At 40.3% G+C, this 15967-nt stretch overlaps 1 protein-coding gene across 1 annotated transcript in view; it reads right to left on the bottom strand.

The window, feature by feature from the left end:
* Positions 1–15615, bottom strand: part of myo16 (myosin XVI) — a 74314-nt gene extending 58699 nt beyond the window's left edge. Inside the window, exons 1-3 of the mRNA XM_062403398.1 lie at positions 15360–15615; positions 5672–5742; positions 5125–5268 (exon numbers count right to left, since the gene is read on the bottom strand). Of these exons, the coding sequence (XP_062259382.1) occupies positions 5125–5268; positions 5672–5742; positions 15360–15594 (450 nt within the window). The 5' untranslated portion in view covers positions 15595–15615. The remainder of the gene's footprint in view (positions 1–5124; positions 5269–5671; positions 5743–15359) is intronic.
* Positions 15616–15967: the final 352 nt, after the last annotated feature.

Genomic DNA, 15967 nt, shown 5'->3' with positions numbered 1-15967 from the left:
TTAATGTGTGTTTACTCAGCAAGGACCCTGCCAAAGCATGAGATAACATGGGGGGACCTTCCCTCGGGGTCCTTTAATGACTGTTACTCTGACTACAGAACAGTCATTGGTCACAATGGTTATGATTGATTGCTTCTCTGTGGGGAAACTCTACTGCAGTTATTATTTCTAACAGAGCTTTAGCCGTAGAGCAGAAATGTGTTCAAGCCGTGCAAAATCTTCCTTCAGTTACTGATGTGGACTTTATCCTGTCCTTCTCATTTTTATCATCAGGCAATAAAAGTAACCTACATCCTTTAAAGGGGCAATTGTCAGCATCCGGCTGTAAATCGCATCTTGTTGTTTGACTAAACCATAAAAAACAAGCCGGGGTAACGATCATAGCTGGACCAAGTCTGATAACAGGGACAGAAGACTCTAATTGAGGATCCTTATTGAATATTTACAGCTAATAGAATTCCAACGACCCAGTTGCAGTGCGGCAAAGAGATTTATGGCTGAGTCCTTAGGCAGCCGAAGAGCGAAGGGGTACGGAAAGCGGAGAAATGGAAGGAAAATGGGTTAAGATGCCAGGAGGGAGCCAGTTGAGGGATCAACACGAAAAGTGGTTAACCTCAGTGCTCGAAAAACCAATCAGCAACACCACAAGGACACTGAGCCGCAAAAACCTCAAAGCACCCTTACACTGTTTGATGCAGTGGACTAGGCAGCTGGATTTTGTTTTTCACTTCCTCAATGTGTTTTGCACATATTCAGAGGAAATATTTTACAGCCAGGAAATGCCAAGCAATTATGGCTTGATGAAGGCAGCCTACAATGCTGTCAATTTTAGTTATCAGGGAATCTTTTCTGTTGAGGTTTGCAGTTTCATTGTGTGACCATCTGCGTCGTCTAGAGCCGATTTCCCTCACTTACAAGGGTTTATTGGGGGTTAACAAAGAGAATTAATTAACATTAACAACTATCTGCAGCTGCTTTGTGAATATTCATGAGAAAACTGGAGACCTTATCGCAATGTGGAGCACGGCTTGAGGAGCAAGAGGAGAGGTGATGAGTGAGTCGGAGAGAGACAGCATAAAATTATACCGCCTCTGCCTATCACCACACACACACACACAAACACACACACACACTCCAACCTTGAATCTTCTCTATACAACTCCTGCCAAATTTGAACCACCATTTAAGCACTTTTGATTTGTGCTTCACCCCCGAATCAGATCACCTCATAAACCTGAAGGCTCCTCTCAGGGTGCATCTGCTAATGTGAGAGCTTTTGTGCGTGCGTGTGTGTCGTGGGATAGATGTGTGCCTATCAAGACGATTCACTTCAAGGTCCAGTAAAAGTCAATAGGAGTCTGGATGGATAAAGTTATCAGCTGGCTGAAACATACATCCTGTTCTGTCACTCTCACCACTGACCAATTTCACTCGCAACTGCACAAGAACCAGCTAGACAAAACTCAAAATGTATTTAGTGGCTCGAGAATTTTGAACTATGAATACAGTCTAATTTTGTATTCCACCCTGGGATGTAATTTCGTGACAGCCTGATAGAAACAGATGTCATTATCCTCCAGTGACATTGTTGAACATAACAATCCACTGTGAAAATGTGCTAAATAAATGTAGAAATGTTATGCCTGCTCTCCTGAGCCTTGTTAAATACAATCTGACAATAACAGAAAACTGTGACTACAGAAATAATTAAATCATGAGTTCCTTGTGTGCCACACAAAGCTCCGCCACCAACAGACACGCATGTATTACGCCGAGGTAAGCATGATATGATGTGTAGGCAATTGATCAGGAGACATAAATCATGAGTGTGAGTTCATATGATAAGGGATGACAGATATAAACGAGTTAGTGCGGGCTGCCAGCCATGCAGGATACAAGGGGGTTAACAAGTCGACTTCTGACCCAGACGCGCTCCCCGCCACAATATGATGGATCCACTGTGGACGTCCCAGAGATGGAAATCTGTTAACACCATTCTGCCCGTGGATCATAATGGCAATTGTTATATGCAGTGACTGCCACAGAATCAATAAAAACAACAAGCTGTGTGCGGAGAGCACTCCCAAAGGCAGTTAGTGCTGAGCTGGACACCGTCATTGGCATAGTGGACATGTACCAAACACATAGAGTCCCCACACACGTTTTTTAAAGATCAATTCTCCTTTGGATCTATTATATCTCAGATCATATAACTTTCTGCAATCGCAGGTGTGTGAAGGATCAAAATGACCCAATATCATCCTCGAACAAAATTTTTGTTCCACAAACGATTTGACAGATACTGATACAGGACAATGTATTCATAACGTTTCAACAGATAAAGTGCAATTCTGTAACGTGCATCAACACAAAAAGCTGTTAGTCTGTTAACAATACTTGCATTTCCTTTTCTGTATGGAAGTGTGTACTATTTGATGGTTGTTTTTTCTAAATTGGTTTTATGCCTGTTTGTGTTTATACAAGTTTTATATTGATTACGATACTATAAATGGCGTTTGGTAATAAAAGGTTATTACCAGACTATTTTTCTTTTGTCTTGTATTTCTTGCAGTAGTAGTATGTGTCTGTGAAATATAAATTATTTTTCACAGACACATTATCAGCAGATACCCCCCCCCCAAAAAAAAAATCTACTGGGATGAAGTGGAGTTCAGCGCTGCCAGGGGCTTGCTGGTAATCGTTTGACTTCAAACAACTCAGAGTTCAGAAGTTTTAAACTCATCATTTACAAGAACGGAAAGTGGGTCAATCCTGCAACTGCAAACCAAGACGTGTTGTTAACTTTACGAAGGAGCAGAACCTGCTTCCAGTCCATCACATGACTACATAGGTACATATTCAGCTGCACAAGTTAGAAGTCATTATTTCCTGTGGAGCTACGCCATGTCTGGAAAAAAGAGGAAAGACAACCATCAGTTATTAAATAGTTGAAGTGAAGTAATGTTTAACAATTTAAGGGATCAGAATTCTTCTTATGTTCTCCAAGAGTCCAGATATTCAACTCTGTGTCAAAAACTCACTCTGGCATATACTGAAGCAAAATGATTGCAAGTCTGTAAGTCACCATAATCACTCACCAAATGCTTTTGGGGATTTCACAAGAAATTAAATTGGAAAGAAATAATTGAGCCACTAGAAGAAATACGATTTGATGCGTATCCTGTGGGCTGTGGTTTGAATAGAGGGCCATTTCAGATAGAACAGAAAGAGATCATGAACCTCTATTAATGCATCCTGATGCATGCACATGTATTTAACACTGGAAATGTAAACAGAGTTCCTTCTGGTTTTGTTTGATAATCACTAACTGTTTTCACGCCCTAATTATATTATTAATACCAAGAATGTACGTTTTTTGTGTAATTATTTACTAAGACTACACACCCTGTCATGTTGTTATTTTCTATAAGTGACGAGCCACTGTGTCTCTGCTCCTCCAGTTAATCCTGCCAGAGTCGCAGTGATGAATATTAACCACAGCTAGAGCTAGGAATAGGTTTAGGAATGGGTTTGGAAATGGGCTGGGAATGAGAGTGTTTAGAAATGGCTTACACGCTCTCCTGCTGTTTGGAGGCAGGAGATAAGAGAATTAACATTACTGCCAATCCGGACATAGCACGACAATGCACCCAGACTTCTCACCAACCCCTCTACTTTCCCCATAAGATGAGCTTGGTAACATCTCTGTCAGCAGAAAACCACTCTGCTTCTCTGAGTAGGAACTGGAGACGGGAAATCAGGTACGGAAAGCAGAGAGTGAGGGGAGGGGAAACAGAGTTAGAGATGGTGGAATAGGACATAATAGATTAGTATATATGTGCAGGACAATTCCTTCTGGTGCCAATCAAAGATAAGGCTGCAAGTCAAGCTGCTTTTGCGAGACTACTGTTCCATTTCTCATTAAAGTGTAAACCTGTTACTGTGTACTTAGAGGGCAGATCTCCCACTTACAGCTCTGATAAGGGAACAGCTTGAGAACAGAACAGAAGGACTGTGGGCATTGGGGGGGAGCTGTCAAAATTAAGATAGCTGTCAAAATTAATAAACAGAAGAAAAGAACCATTGCATCTCTATTGGAAATAAGTCATGACTGGAGCTATTTTTACCCTGGCAGACAAGAAGAGCCTTGGGCACTCCTTTCAGAACCCATCGACCTAGCTGATTGGACCAGGAAAAGGAATACAAGTGTTTGTCATACTCAAGGTAAAAGTTTGAAATAACCGTGATATCAATTTTCTGGTCATATTGCCCAGCCCCAATTTACTGGAAAAATTGCATATGGCATATCTATATCACACCCTGCTCTATCAGCTGCAGTATGCATGAATGTTTGGAGTAAATATTGCAAACTCTAAATGCACACAGTACATGGATCCAATAGTGACGTAGCCAGCACAGGCTGACAGATTCACTCTGCACACCCCTTGCCTGGCAGCTCTTCAAACATTTCCTTTCCTCACAGGAACATCTCTTTCCTGCCCTGCAGACAGGCAGCCGGCAGTCACCCAGGACCCAATCAACAGAGCCAGACTGTACAAGACTCGACCACGTTCCCGACTGCAGTCAACCCTCCCTTGGTCTAATCAACACCAGCAGAGTGGACCCAGCCCACTGATTGGGCTGGATGTGCATACCCTCCCCTGCAGCTGGCCGGGCTCTCGGTATGGACCCAATCAGTAAAACCGCAGCTCTTGTCAAGACGTTGTCCAAAGAATGGGCTCTCTCTTTGATATCAGGCACAATACCAAATATCTTAGCACTGTCATTTTCAGTGATTCGGCTGGGTTTGTGAAAGAAAAACAAAGTCTCATTTGAGACCTTTAATAATCCAAAACCCGTCAGCAATGGAATATGCTCCACTTGGACAGAAAATTATGGATGACTAATGTGAATAGAGCCCATGGTTCAAAGCTAATTCAAAATATGAAGCTTGTATGCCAAGGCTTTCCAAAACACTAATCCAAACACGCTTGGGATTCTAAGGATCAACAAGAAAATTATACTAGCCATGTCCAAAAAGTACATTCATGCTACGACTGTGTGGTACTGTATAAATTAGCCTCCCCAAAATGCTGGATGCCTGTGTGTGCATGTGTTTCTCACCAGCAGTAGCAATAGCACGACATCGGCATTGTCACACACACACGCTACATGCAGAGCTGTCCACTGGTCCTCGTCCTGCAGGTTGACATTCAGACCTCGATCAATCAGAAGCTCGGCAACGAAGACATTGTCGTGGCGAGCACACTGCAAAGGGCAAGGACAGTAGATTTCTTTAATATTAGTTTGCAGAAAAATATATTTTCCGATGCATCACAAACAGTAAATAGCACACATGAGTGGTCCAATGCATAATAACAAATAAATGTGGAATATATAATGTGCAGCAATTGAATTACCATATTCTTGTATTGCTACAGGGGTGCCTTGAGTGCACACATTTACAAAATAAAGGCACAAAGAATGGTTAGTGGTATACCGCTGTGTGAGAGGAATGACAACCTCTCTCTTCTTGATATTATTCAGCATAGTTAGTTGCAGCATAATGTCAATACACTCTCAGCTCAAGGTAATGTGTATCTTCTTTTTTTAGCATAAATACAGACATTTCTTACATTCAGTGATTATAATCTGATCAGTTATAACTTACCAAGTGTAGCAAGGATCCCCTAGAAGAAATGGGACTGCTGGGGTCTGCTCCTTCCTTCAGGAGACGCAACACTGCAAAGGAATAAACATCAGTATGTTAACACCTGCGAGCATGTGAGCACAGACATGACACTAAGGCCACGAGAGACAGACACATACAAACAAGCATATATAGCACGCATACTGATCTGTGACACTCCCTGCCAAAACCAATATATGTGAAGTGTCCTTTAAATGTCCTTGTAGCATCAGTGCAGCTAAGTGTTACAGAGTGTGTGTGTGTGTGTGTGTGTGTGTGTGTGTTAGCTCCTTGTTTCAGCAGCAGGTCACAAACCCTCTGGGTTACACAGATTCACATCACACCCTTTGAGCTCCAGTGAGCCACACAACCCGCTCACACACTGACACAGATCTACTGAAGAAAACAGAGAGTAGTGAACAGTACAAGATCACAGTGATTATACCAAACCACAGACAGATTGCTTAATACAACATGTATGAAAAAAAAAACAGGGCACAGCTGGAGACAGGGGGAGAAGGAGCAAGGCAGTGTACTGGAGTGTTTGACAGATAAATAGAGTGGGCTGGACAAAGGGAGGGAGGTGGAGTGCCATGGTGTGGACATATTCCATTTCAATAACAGCCTCACATGAATACTGACTAAACCCTGTATGACCATGTAAGAATAAAAACAACAACAATGTCACGCTATCCAACTGGAGACACACTCTAGCGGTTACCCAATGGCTCTGAGGATAGTAACCATGGCAATGTGCATGGTGATATTTTCCAATTAATGAACCCTGTTGATGACCAACGAGAGGTAATTTCACTGAAAGGGTTATCATCTAAGCAGACATGCTTAAATAAGCACACCCACACACACAAACCATACACACACACGCACACACACACACACACACACGCACACACACACACACACAGGTAAAGCACATCACAATACTCACTAATTAAATACAACAAAATCAAAATATTGCCTCAGACACTAGTATATATATTCAAATGACCACCTCTTTCAATAACAACTGAATGTGTTATTACTATTTATGACTCTAACCTTCATTAACATGCTTCAGATGATAAACTGACCTCTCCCCACAGGCCAACTCCCAAACTCTCTGCTGCATGAGCACATACTCATGAGCATAATTTAATTTATCAGGAACACCAGGGTCAAACTTATCAGTTCTAAAGCATCACAGCAATACACCTGACCTTTTAATATTCAGTTTTTGCTAAGACAGCACAAAAGCATCAGCAAATCATGGCTAATGTACAAATGATACCAATGCACTGACACCCCCCATGTGTTCATTCACAACAGTAAATAATATATTAATCATGTAAAGGATGTTTGTTTCATAATTTACTTATTTAAGGACACTAAAATACTTATCAAGAAAAAACAGTTTTCTTAGTTCCAGGATATATTTTTCAGGAGATATTCCTATTAATACTGGCAGAGTGAGAACTTGATAGTTGCACAGCCAAAGGTGATCAAGTGACAAAGAAATTAATAAAACAGAGCAATAGATTGTCGTATTAAAGAAGACCTAACCAGCAAATGCTAATTATTTCAATTTGAGAAATTAAAAAAAAAGTCTATGCATTGATTTTTCTCTCAGATGACTAATCCTTGAACCATCTTAGAAGTTCTGTGCGTGTTCCAGAATCAGACAGGCCGAACAGACTCTGTACAAAGACTGTTTTTCCAGACCTCTAATGGCCTTCAGTGCTTAATGGTCTTTAAATGGTTGATGAGAAACAAACTGACCAACATTAGAGTCAATCAGCACAATTATCTCCCGACTCCTCAAAACACTGTGGGGGCTCAGGACTCTAAACCAACAATTAATGCACATATAACGCTTAAGTAGTTGCTAGGGAATAGAGGATGCTCTCGCCCTCTTGTCTACCAGACGGTATCTGACAGAGCTGCTCATTACCTCCACTAAGGATATTTTCATTGCCAATTGTCTGTCTGTCTATTAGCAGGATTACACATAAATTACTGAACTGATCTCCATACAATTTCGTGGAGGGTTGAAACAAGAGCCACAGGAACAAACATTCACTTTTTGGAGTCTGTGACTTTTATTTTGTATCTTCTTTTAGAGAATTTTTAACGCATGGATAGTGTGATATAATTTGCCTAGAAACAAAAACAAATTACTGTACAATTTGAAGTTTGGCAATTGCCAGCGGTGAGGATTTTTGGTCTGTGAAAAACTGGCAATCTTTTACAGACAGTGTGAGTTGTATGACATATTAATGACTGTGTCTAAATAGGGGCAAAAGGTCAAGAGCGATATATATTGACCCTCAGGCTTTAAAAAAAGCAGTATGGCAGTATAAACAACAGGAATCAATACTACTGTTGTACCATTGGCAGTTGTATCACTACCAACCAATGTAAGCCACTGCATCAATGTAGTATTTGTTTTGGACCAGAAAACCAGAAATGTCAGGTATTAATACCAAACAACTTTCCTTTAAGTGATCTCTTCTAAGCGTGAATCTGCTTTCAGTAAATCCAATTGGTGTAATGGTTAAAAGGATTTTACCAACAGAGACAGACAGCCATACTGTATGTAAGCATCAGAATGGATACAGATGGTTATCTGGCATTTTAGCTCTTAAGTGACTGAAAATGGCAAAATGTACATTTAGTTATCCAGGTGATTTCCAGCTGTGCACATTTATTTTATTCAGCGGTGAATTAGAGAAAGTAATATTTTATAGCAAATGGGAAAAGCCTTTACATTGGTTAAGGTGACTGTTCAGAGGTAGAAGGTTTAAAGTGAAGAATGACCACATTTGCCTGTGTTGTAATTTAGCTGAAAGGGAAAAGCAACCCTGGTCATCATAAAGATTTATATCCATAGTGATTTACACAGGCACAGAAGAACAAATATATTTTTTTGTCCCACAGCAACCACAGTCGTTTTGTCTTTATGGGAAATCTTTATATGTCAGTTTGTTTGAATATATGCTGACCTCAAGCATCGGTCTTGTGTGTGTTGGTATGTGTGTATCGCCATCGTAAGGTCGATGGTAGGGAAACGGAGAGTGGGCACGAGGCAAAGTCGGCTGTCATTTTGTGGAAAATTACAAAACAGCTGTTTGACACATATGTGGAGTTACCATGGCAACCAGCTAGGAACTGGTATAAAGAGTAGAAGAGGCAGAACCAGAGAAGATGAGGGGAAATCCTAAATAAGGTCAATGCATGCTAAATGTTACCTGGACGCCCTACTGACGATGCATCCAGACTAACCCCCCCACCCTTATGCCCTGGTAAGCCCACAATTCTAAATTTCCCCAGACCTTATTTTACTTCCTTGCTATTCTACGAAGCGACATGACAAACCTCCACAGCAAGTCGAGCCAGTAACAACAAGACAATTCTTATTTGAACTTGAGCTGCTAGGAGTAGATGTGATGCACACGCTGAACAAGCATCTTCTTTGGAAACTGCACTTTTCTTCACTCTCTTTTCAATTCTGCCCTTCTTTATCATACAGGCCTATGATATTCCATGCATTTGATACAGTCCCTGTAATGCAGCTTCAATAATATGCCACTTACAGATGAATTGCCAATTTTCTTCATCTACCAACCACACATACTCTCCCCCTCTGTGCAGCATCGTTCCTTGGCAGCCCCTGTTCAAATCCCTCAGCATTATAAATGCATCTGTCTCGATTGTCCTTATCACGCAGTCATAGCCACAAGAGGGACCGTCTTACCTCACTGCCCCATGTTTCTGAAATGAGCTTTGACATGTTTCCTGTGTTTCAACCCAGATGAAAATAAAGGTACTGTACGGTTTTCCAATAATGTTTAACTCTAAATGCAGATTATCTTATGATGAGTTATATGGGACGGATCGGGAATCTCCAGTCTACTTATTCAGTGACAAGATGATTTAATGTATTTCAGGTGTTAAAAGTCGATATGACGGTGCCATCAATTTACAGCAAATACCCAAGGGTGTAAATGCGTTTTCATATTTAATGCCAAGCATTTCTAACGACTTATCTGCAACCACTATGATATTGGTGGTTCGCCGTTTTAATCTCATCATTGTGTAAATAGCCTCATGATGAAGACAAATAAATATACTTATACAAAATTAGGTCCTCTCTATGCTTCCCTTTATTTGGAAATTAGTACTTTTGAAATCTCCTGAGCAGATCGAGCACAGATTGACTAGGAAAGTGCAATTGCTTATTTGTGAGCACTACAGGGAGTTAAAACAAGTGAATGTGTTTTAATTAGTTTATGGGCTGCTGATATGTAGGGAATAAGTGTCTAACTCAACACTCGAACACAGAAGTAATAGAATGTTAACCTCTATAAGAACAATAGTGCACATAATGCATTTTTCCAGAGGGGCTTATAATAAGCCCCTCTGATGAAAAGAAGAAAATTTCCGATATAGACATTTTCCTACCTGTTTCTCAAAGGGGTGGATTGAAATCTCGAATAAAAAAAAAAAGGAAGACACATATTTAAGAATGAAATTTAATGAGGAGGATGCTGAACAGAGGTCAACTTGAAAAAACAATGAGATTTTAGACTTTGGGTGAAAAAGGACCAAAACTTGTGTTGATCTGCTTTACATAGAAATGCGTGATTTCCGCAAAGGAATTTATACGTCATGTCCTGCCTCCCACATTTTACTGGTTTAATGAACGCACAGTCTACTGCTGCATTCCTCACATGCAGGAGGGCAAACTCATGTCTGAAAAATACTTTATATTAACCTCTAAGCCTGAACCCCTAGCAACAATGATGAGTCATCGAGTGAACCAAAGGTTTAATATCAGGCGCCCAGATTAACCCTCTGCCAGTGAAAACTTTCAATATGCTGCCTGATGATGCAGTTGACATAAAAAGAGATCCCTGCTGTATTAACTGAAGGTTGTACGTTTTTTAAAATTGGATTCCAGTGAAATCCCAACGTCCTTCTTTACCGACTCTGAGGGCCTAGACCCCGTTCTGTCAAAAATATGACAGGTGTTTGACATGAGCTTTAAGTCCCAGCACAGTCTACTGGAAAAAAATAGCAATGTCTTTTACTAACACCCACATTCATCTCTTCCTCCTTCTGTTATCATCTCTGTCTGCTTCACGCTTTACCATCTGGGGAGAATTATATATATATATATATATAATATCAGTGGCTAGTTTTAACAGTGTGACACGTTCCCTCCACTGAACAAGACACTCGAGAGTTGGGTCGATGAGATGTGGTGACGGCAGGCTGACTGATTATTATAAGACATGCAGCCTAATGTCTGCAGTTTCCTACTACAGCACTACTTCTCTAGGTGGTAAATTGATTTTCAGCTTCAGCTGCACTGATGTCCAGCACATCCATCACAATTAAGAATGCAAGTCTGGAGAATATGATTTCTTTTGACAAAAGACACAACCTATTTAAAAAAAAAAAAGACAAAGATACATTTGAATGTATGTATTATTAAACTGCATGAATGTCTTTGTATGAGATTGAGATCAATGAAATTGATCTAAATCTACTGTTTCATCATTAAAATATCGATCTGCATTCCCTACTGAGGACTGAGAAAGACTATGGTATTTAGGAGCTAGATACGACTGGACAAGGCCTGTTTAAAATTGCAGAGAATCGACTGGTACTTTTACAAAGCTTTGCTGCACTGATCTGGAGACTGAATCAACACAAGTAATGCGGCGTGGCGCACACAGCATTCTGATATTTTTTCAGCTACTGTATAATTCAATTTTATGAACTGTGTCTAAAACCATGCTCCAAAACACCACTCGGGAATTAAAGCTATTACTGTTACCTCTGCTCGATTCACTCTCTCTGATTGGAGACTGTGAGTCCCTGACCGTGTTGTGCCTGCGGGAAGTTCTATGCACCCTGATCAATAATGGAATGTAGGTATTCAGACAACTCTTCATGCCTGCACATTCACATACACAAGAACAGTTATTGTACAACACGTAATAATTACACTTTTCAGAATATCTCAGACTTTATAGACCTCTGCATGCACAAACATGTATGCTGGCACACACATACACCAAATGCTCACATGGTATAAGCACAGGGGGAAAGCATATGTCCATTAATGCAGAGACCTCGATACCATCAACACCAGAAATGTTTCTGGCTTGGTTTTGACATCCCCATTGAAGACAATTGGAAGTGGTTATGGGTTATTAAAATGATATTTAACATAAAGACCGTGGTAAATAAAAAATCAGGGGAACAAATGGTGTTCTTCTTTATATAATTTCCTTCTTTGTTGATATTGAAGACTTGATGTGACTACATTTCCTTATTTGTAATCCTGTGGTTTAAGTTACAAAGACATAAATGTTCCTATGTGTTAATAGGTTTTGATTTGATGATGGTTGTTACGTATTTTCATTTTTGTACAGATATGGTTTTGTATTTATGCATCATCTGTTTTTGAGGCATTTCCTAAAAACTTGTAGGGACCCGAGGAAAAGTAGCCACTGTTATAATAGTTATAATATAGTTGTTAATTGGGATCTAAATGAACTTTAACTCATTTTTAGAGAGCAGGATTCCTTCTCTGGTTAACAAAGCTTTCAAAGATATTGACTCTCCAGGGACGGTTGTGTAGCTTAAAATTATCTTGAGAAATTCATCTCCATTGTAAATTTGAATCTTACATTGTCCTACTTGCTGCTCACCTGTTTACTCACCTCACCCAAGACTTAATCGTTTACAACTCATGTAATAATATTTAGTTTTATCAGGAATGATCATTGCAGTATAAACAGCTGACACCGAGATGTCAGATGTAATATCAATATTCTGCTGAAAATTGGTTCTAGGTTCCGCAGCTACAAGGACACCAGCTGCTGCCTTTCCATGGTGTCTGGCTTTGATGAAGTTATGATATTGGTTTGGGAAAACAATTTCACCAAATGTCAAAACGCAAGCGAGCCAGATGTTTGCATATGGCCGATAGTGATGAAGATGCGAGATGAGGTATGGTGTGCTCCTATCCACCTATAGGCAGTGTACCTTAAAAAAAATGTCACGTTCACCTTACAATATCTTCCTTTCTCATTTTCAATTTATTGTTATGTCCAGTTTTTTATTTATATACTGTGTTGACCCTTCTCATCTTTTATTCACCCTATTTCACTTTATCTCATTGTTTCTCCTTATTTCCTGTAGAGGACAACTGATAAGAAAAAAAACCTTCGTGATTATGTGTGTGTGTGTATGTGTGTGTGTGTGTGTGTGTATTCCTGTACTTGTATATCTGTGGACCATTTTAAGCATAGAACCTACAGAGTGAAGACATTTTTGGAAAGTGAGGACATTTCTTTTTCAAAGTTAGGATAAGTTTTAGGTTAGGGTAAGGGTTAGGGACGAAATATCAGCCATTTGAGTATTTGGTTGGGCCTAAGTTGAGCCGTGCACAGTTCGTAAAAGATGGCGTAAAGATTATGTTTTATCAATTTACATCTGTATTTGCAGTTAACCCTTGAAGGAGTTTATAAAATCAAGGTTAAACAATAATACTATGACTATATAAGATTTTTTCTGGAAGTCAATTCTTATATAGATATGACTGGCATCATAAAAATGAAATCAACCATTGCATATTCTTAGGAATATTTCTGTTGCAGTCTGCTCTCTAGGCAAAACGACTCGGTTACTCTTGCAATGTCAATTCAACTTCCTTTTTCTGTTACTCTCATTCAACAGATTAACCCATATGCTCTGGGTGTAACATGTGCTTAAACACATTCTCTCTTCTCTTAAAATGCTTCTGTAGTTATGTGATCCAGAAATGATCGCACATTACTCTGGGGAGGGTCCTACCCTGAGGCGAATCGTATCACTCAGTACAAAAGAAGTAAAGAGCAAACTCAAGCATCAATGGTGAAAATAACTGTTACAACTCAGTGCACCAACACCACTGAGGAATGCTCACGAACCACCATCAAAAGGGATCAGAGTGGTTTGGACAGACCCCTAGGCCCCCACAAAGAGACATGCAGAAAGTAAGTCAGCAGAACAGGACAGGCCAACATGACATGAATAGACCATAAAGCTCTCAAACAGTCCCTTGACTCAAGCAGTCCGTTAGAAGTGAATCTGCCCCTCACACAGGGGATTCTTTGCATGAGTCTATTTCTTTTGTTTAATCTAGAGCCAGTTCTTGCCTTGAACACCATCAAAAGGTCAGAAGGCCTCACAAAGCAAAGCAGTGGTCTGGTATCAGTTTAGGGGACATGGTGGAGATGGGGGGGATAGGTAGACATTCGGCAGAGGGGTATCACATTTTATTCATTCCAAGCCAAGGAACACCGGTTTTAGTCTGGCTGTTACATTGGCGCACCAGCTGCTTCCACAGACCCCAGCTGAACCTCCTTGGCAGCCAGCGAGCAGAGATTAACACAGTGACCTGCAAATACTGCTTGTATGACTGACGCAGATGCACCAGACAGCTGGGTAAATGACTGACAGATGACTGGCATAGACCAAAAGTAAGACAGTGTGGCTGGAACGAATATCAGAGCCCTTTAGAGCGAAGTGTAAAGAACTCTTTTGGAATCATATGAGTTCATTGACTATCTGATCCCATAAAAACAGTCTGAAAATGTGTTTGTGTTTTTAGTGGCAACAAGGCTGCAGTCCTACTTAAACTAAAGGCCTGAGGCCAGATATAATCTACTGTTTGTCCAACACAAGCTCTCATTGTCCATTTGCCTGATAAATGTGCAAATGAGCACTGAACACAAATAGAAACAAACCCACGGACACAAATCAACATTTTCAGGCACAAGTACAAACACAGAAGGGCATGCAATGATATTTATATACTAAAGGCAGTTAAAATAACAAAAAAGCTGAAAAAGAAATCAAAAGGACAGTTTATCAAATCATATGTTTTATGAATGTATTTTTACTGTTAATTTCTTCAGTCATCTGTATTTATAGATACTAACAACCATTCATGTACACCAGTATTGGCAGGCGATTTGATTGAAACAAATGTTTGAATGGTTGAAAAAATGCCCAGTATTCATTGTTCCTGAGCTAATATTTTAACATGCTAATGTTTGTGTTGATGTATTTCCTTTGTGCTTGGATTATGAATGTCAAAATGCCCATGACTCTGTAAACAATGCAACATTAATCTTATAAACCAGCTGTTTTCTTTGTAAAGCTACCAAACAACCAAACAAGCAGCTATGTCATATGTGCTCTTTTTACTTTCACATGTTTATCTTTGGAGAATAATTCAGATACCCTTATCACTGCTGCTGAACTATGCAGAAAACAAAGTGAACAGGCTGACTGCTCTTAACAGCAGACATTATCCTCGCTGCTGGGGTATTTTTATCTTTCAGATCTGTTTGTATCGGGATAAAAGCTCCACTGTGTTCTCCTCAGTCAAGTGGACGGCTTCCAGCAGAACACATTGTGTTACCTGCAGTCAGCAGCACTGTTTAGTTCCAGCAAGTGCTCTCAGTGTGTGCATGTGCATTTGAGTGCATGTGACTAGCAAGCAAGGAAAATCAAATAGCAAGTCCTCTTCATCAAATGTTTACTGTATACACATCAACACACACTACTGCTTTTCACTCCACCACAGACACACTTGTATATTCATACACACCTTCTTTATTGTCATGGCGAATAATGGCATCCTGCAGGACATCGGTGGGGCTGAAGCGGACATGGTACTTCTTGCGGTGGGTGGACCATGATCGAACCTTGATTGCACCTTGCTGACGCTGAACGCTCTTTTCCCGCTCATAGTAGGCCCGTATTTGGTCACAGCGCATCCTCCTGACCAGCCGCTGGCGCTGGCCAATGGGGAGAGACTCCAGTAGACACTGGTCTATCTCCATGTTCTGACGAAAGACATTACATAGCTGGAAACAACCTATCGAGACAGAGAGACAGATCAAGATACAATATAAACATAAAATTTAAAGCAAATGCAAAATACAGTTTTCATGAATTGTTTGTTAGCATTTAAGACGTGGTGGCAGGTGTGGTGGGGGTGTAGAGTGCAGCTCAGGCTGCAATTTTCGAACTCGCCCGAATCAGAGAGAAAACTTAGAAAGCCAAACCCAATAATCTGTTTTTGTGTCCGAATCTGAACTGAGCGCAATGCTGTGCCTCATAACAGGCATGTACAGTGTTAAAATCACATCAATAGTGTAAACAGCATGACCAAACCCAAGCCGAACCCGATTATCATTTCCAAGCTTTTGTCTG

The sequence above is a fragment of the Platichthys flesus genome, chromosome 13 (genome assembly GCF_949316205.1).
Source record: "Platichthys flesus chromosome 13, fPlaFle2.1, whole genome shotgun sequence".
In the NCBI taxonomy this organism is placed as follows: domain Eukaryota; kingdom Metazoa; phylum Chordata; class Actinopteri; order Pleuronectiformes; family Pleuronectidae; genus Platichthys; species Platichthys flesus.
This window is presented reverse-complemented; position numbering and strand designations above follow the sequence as displayed.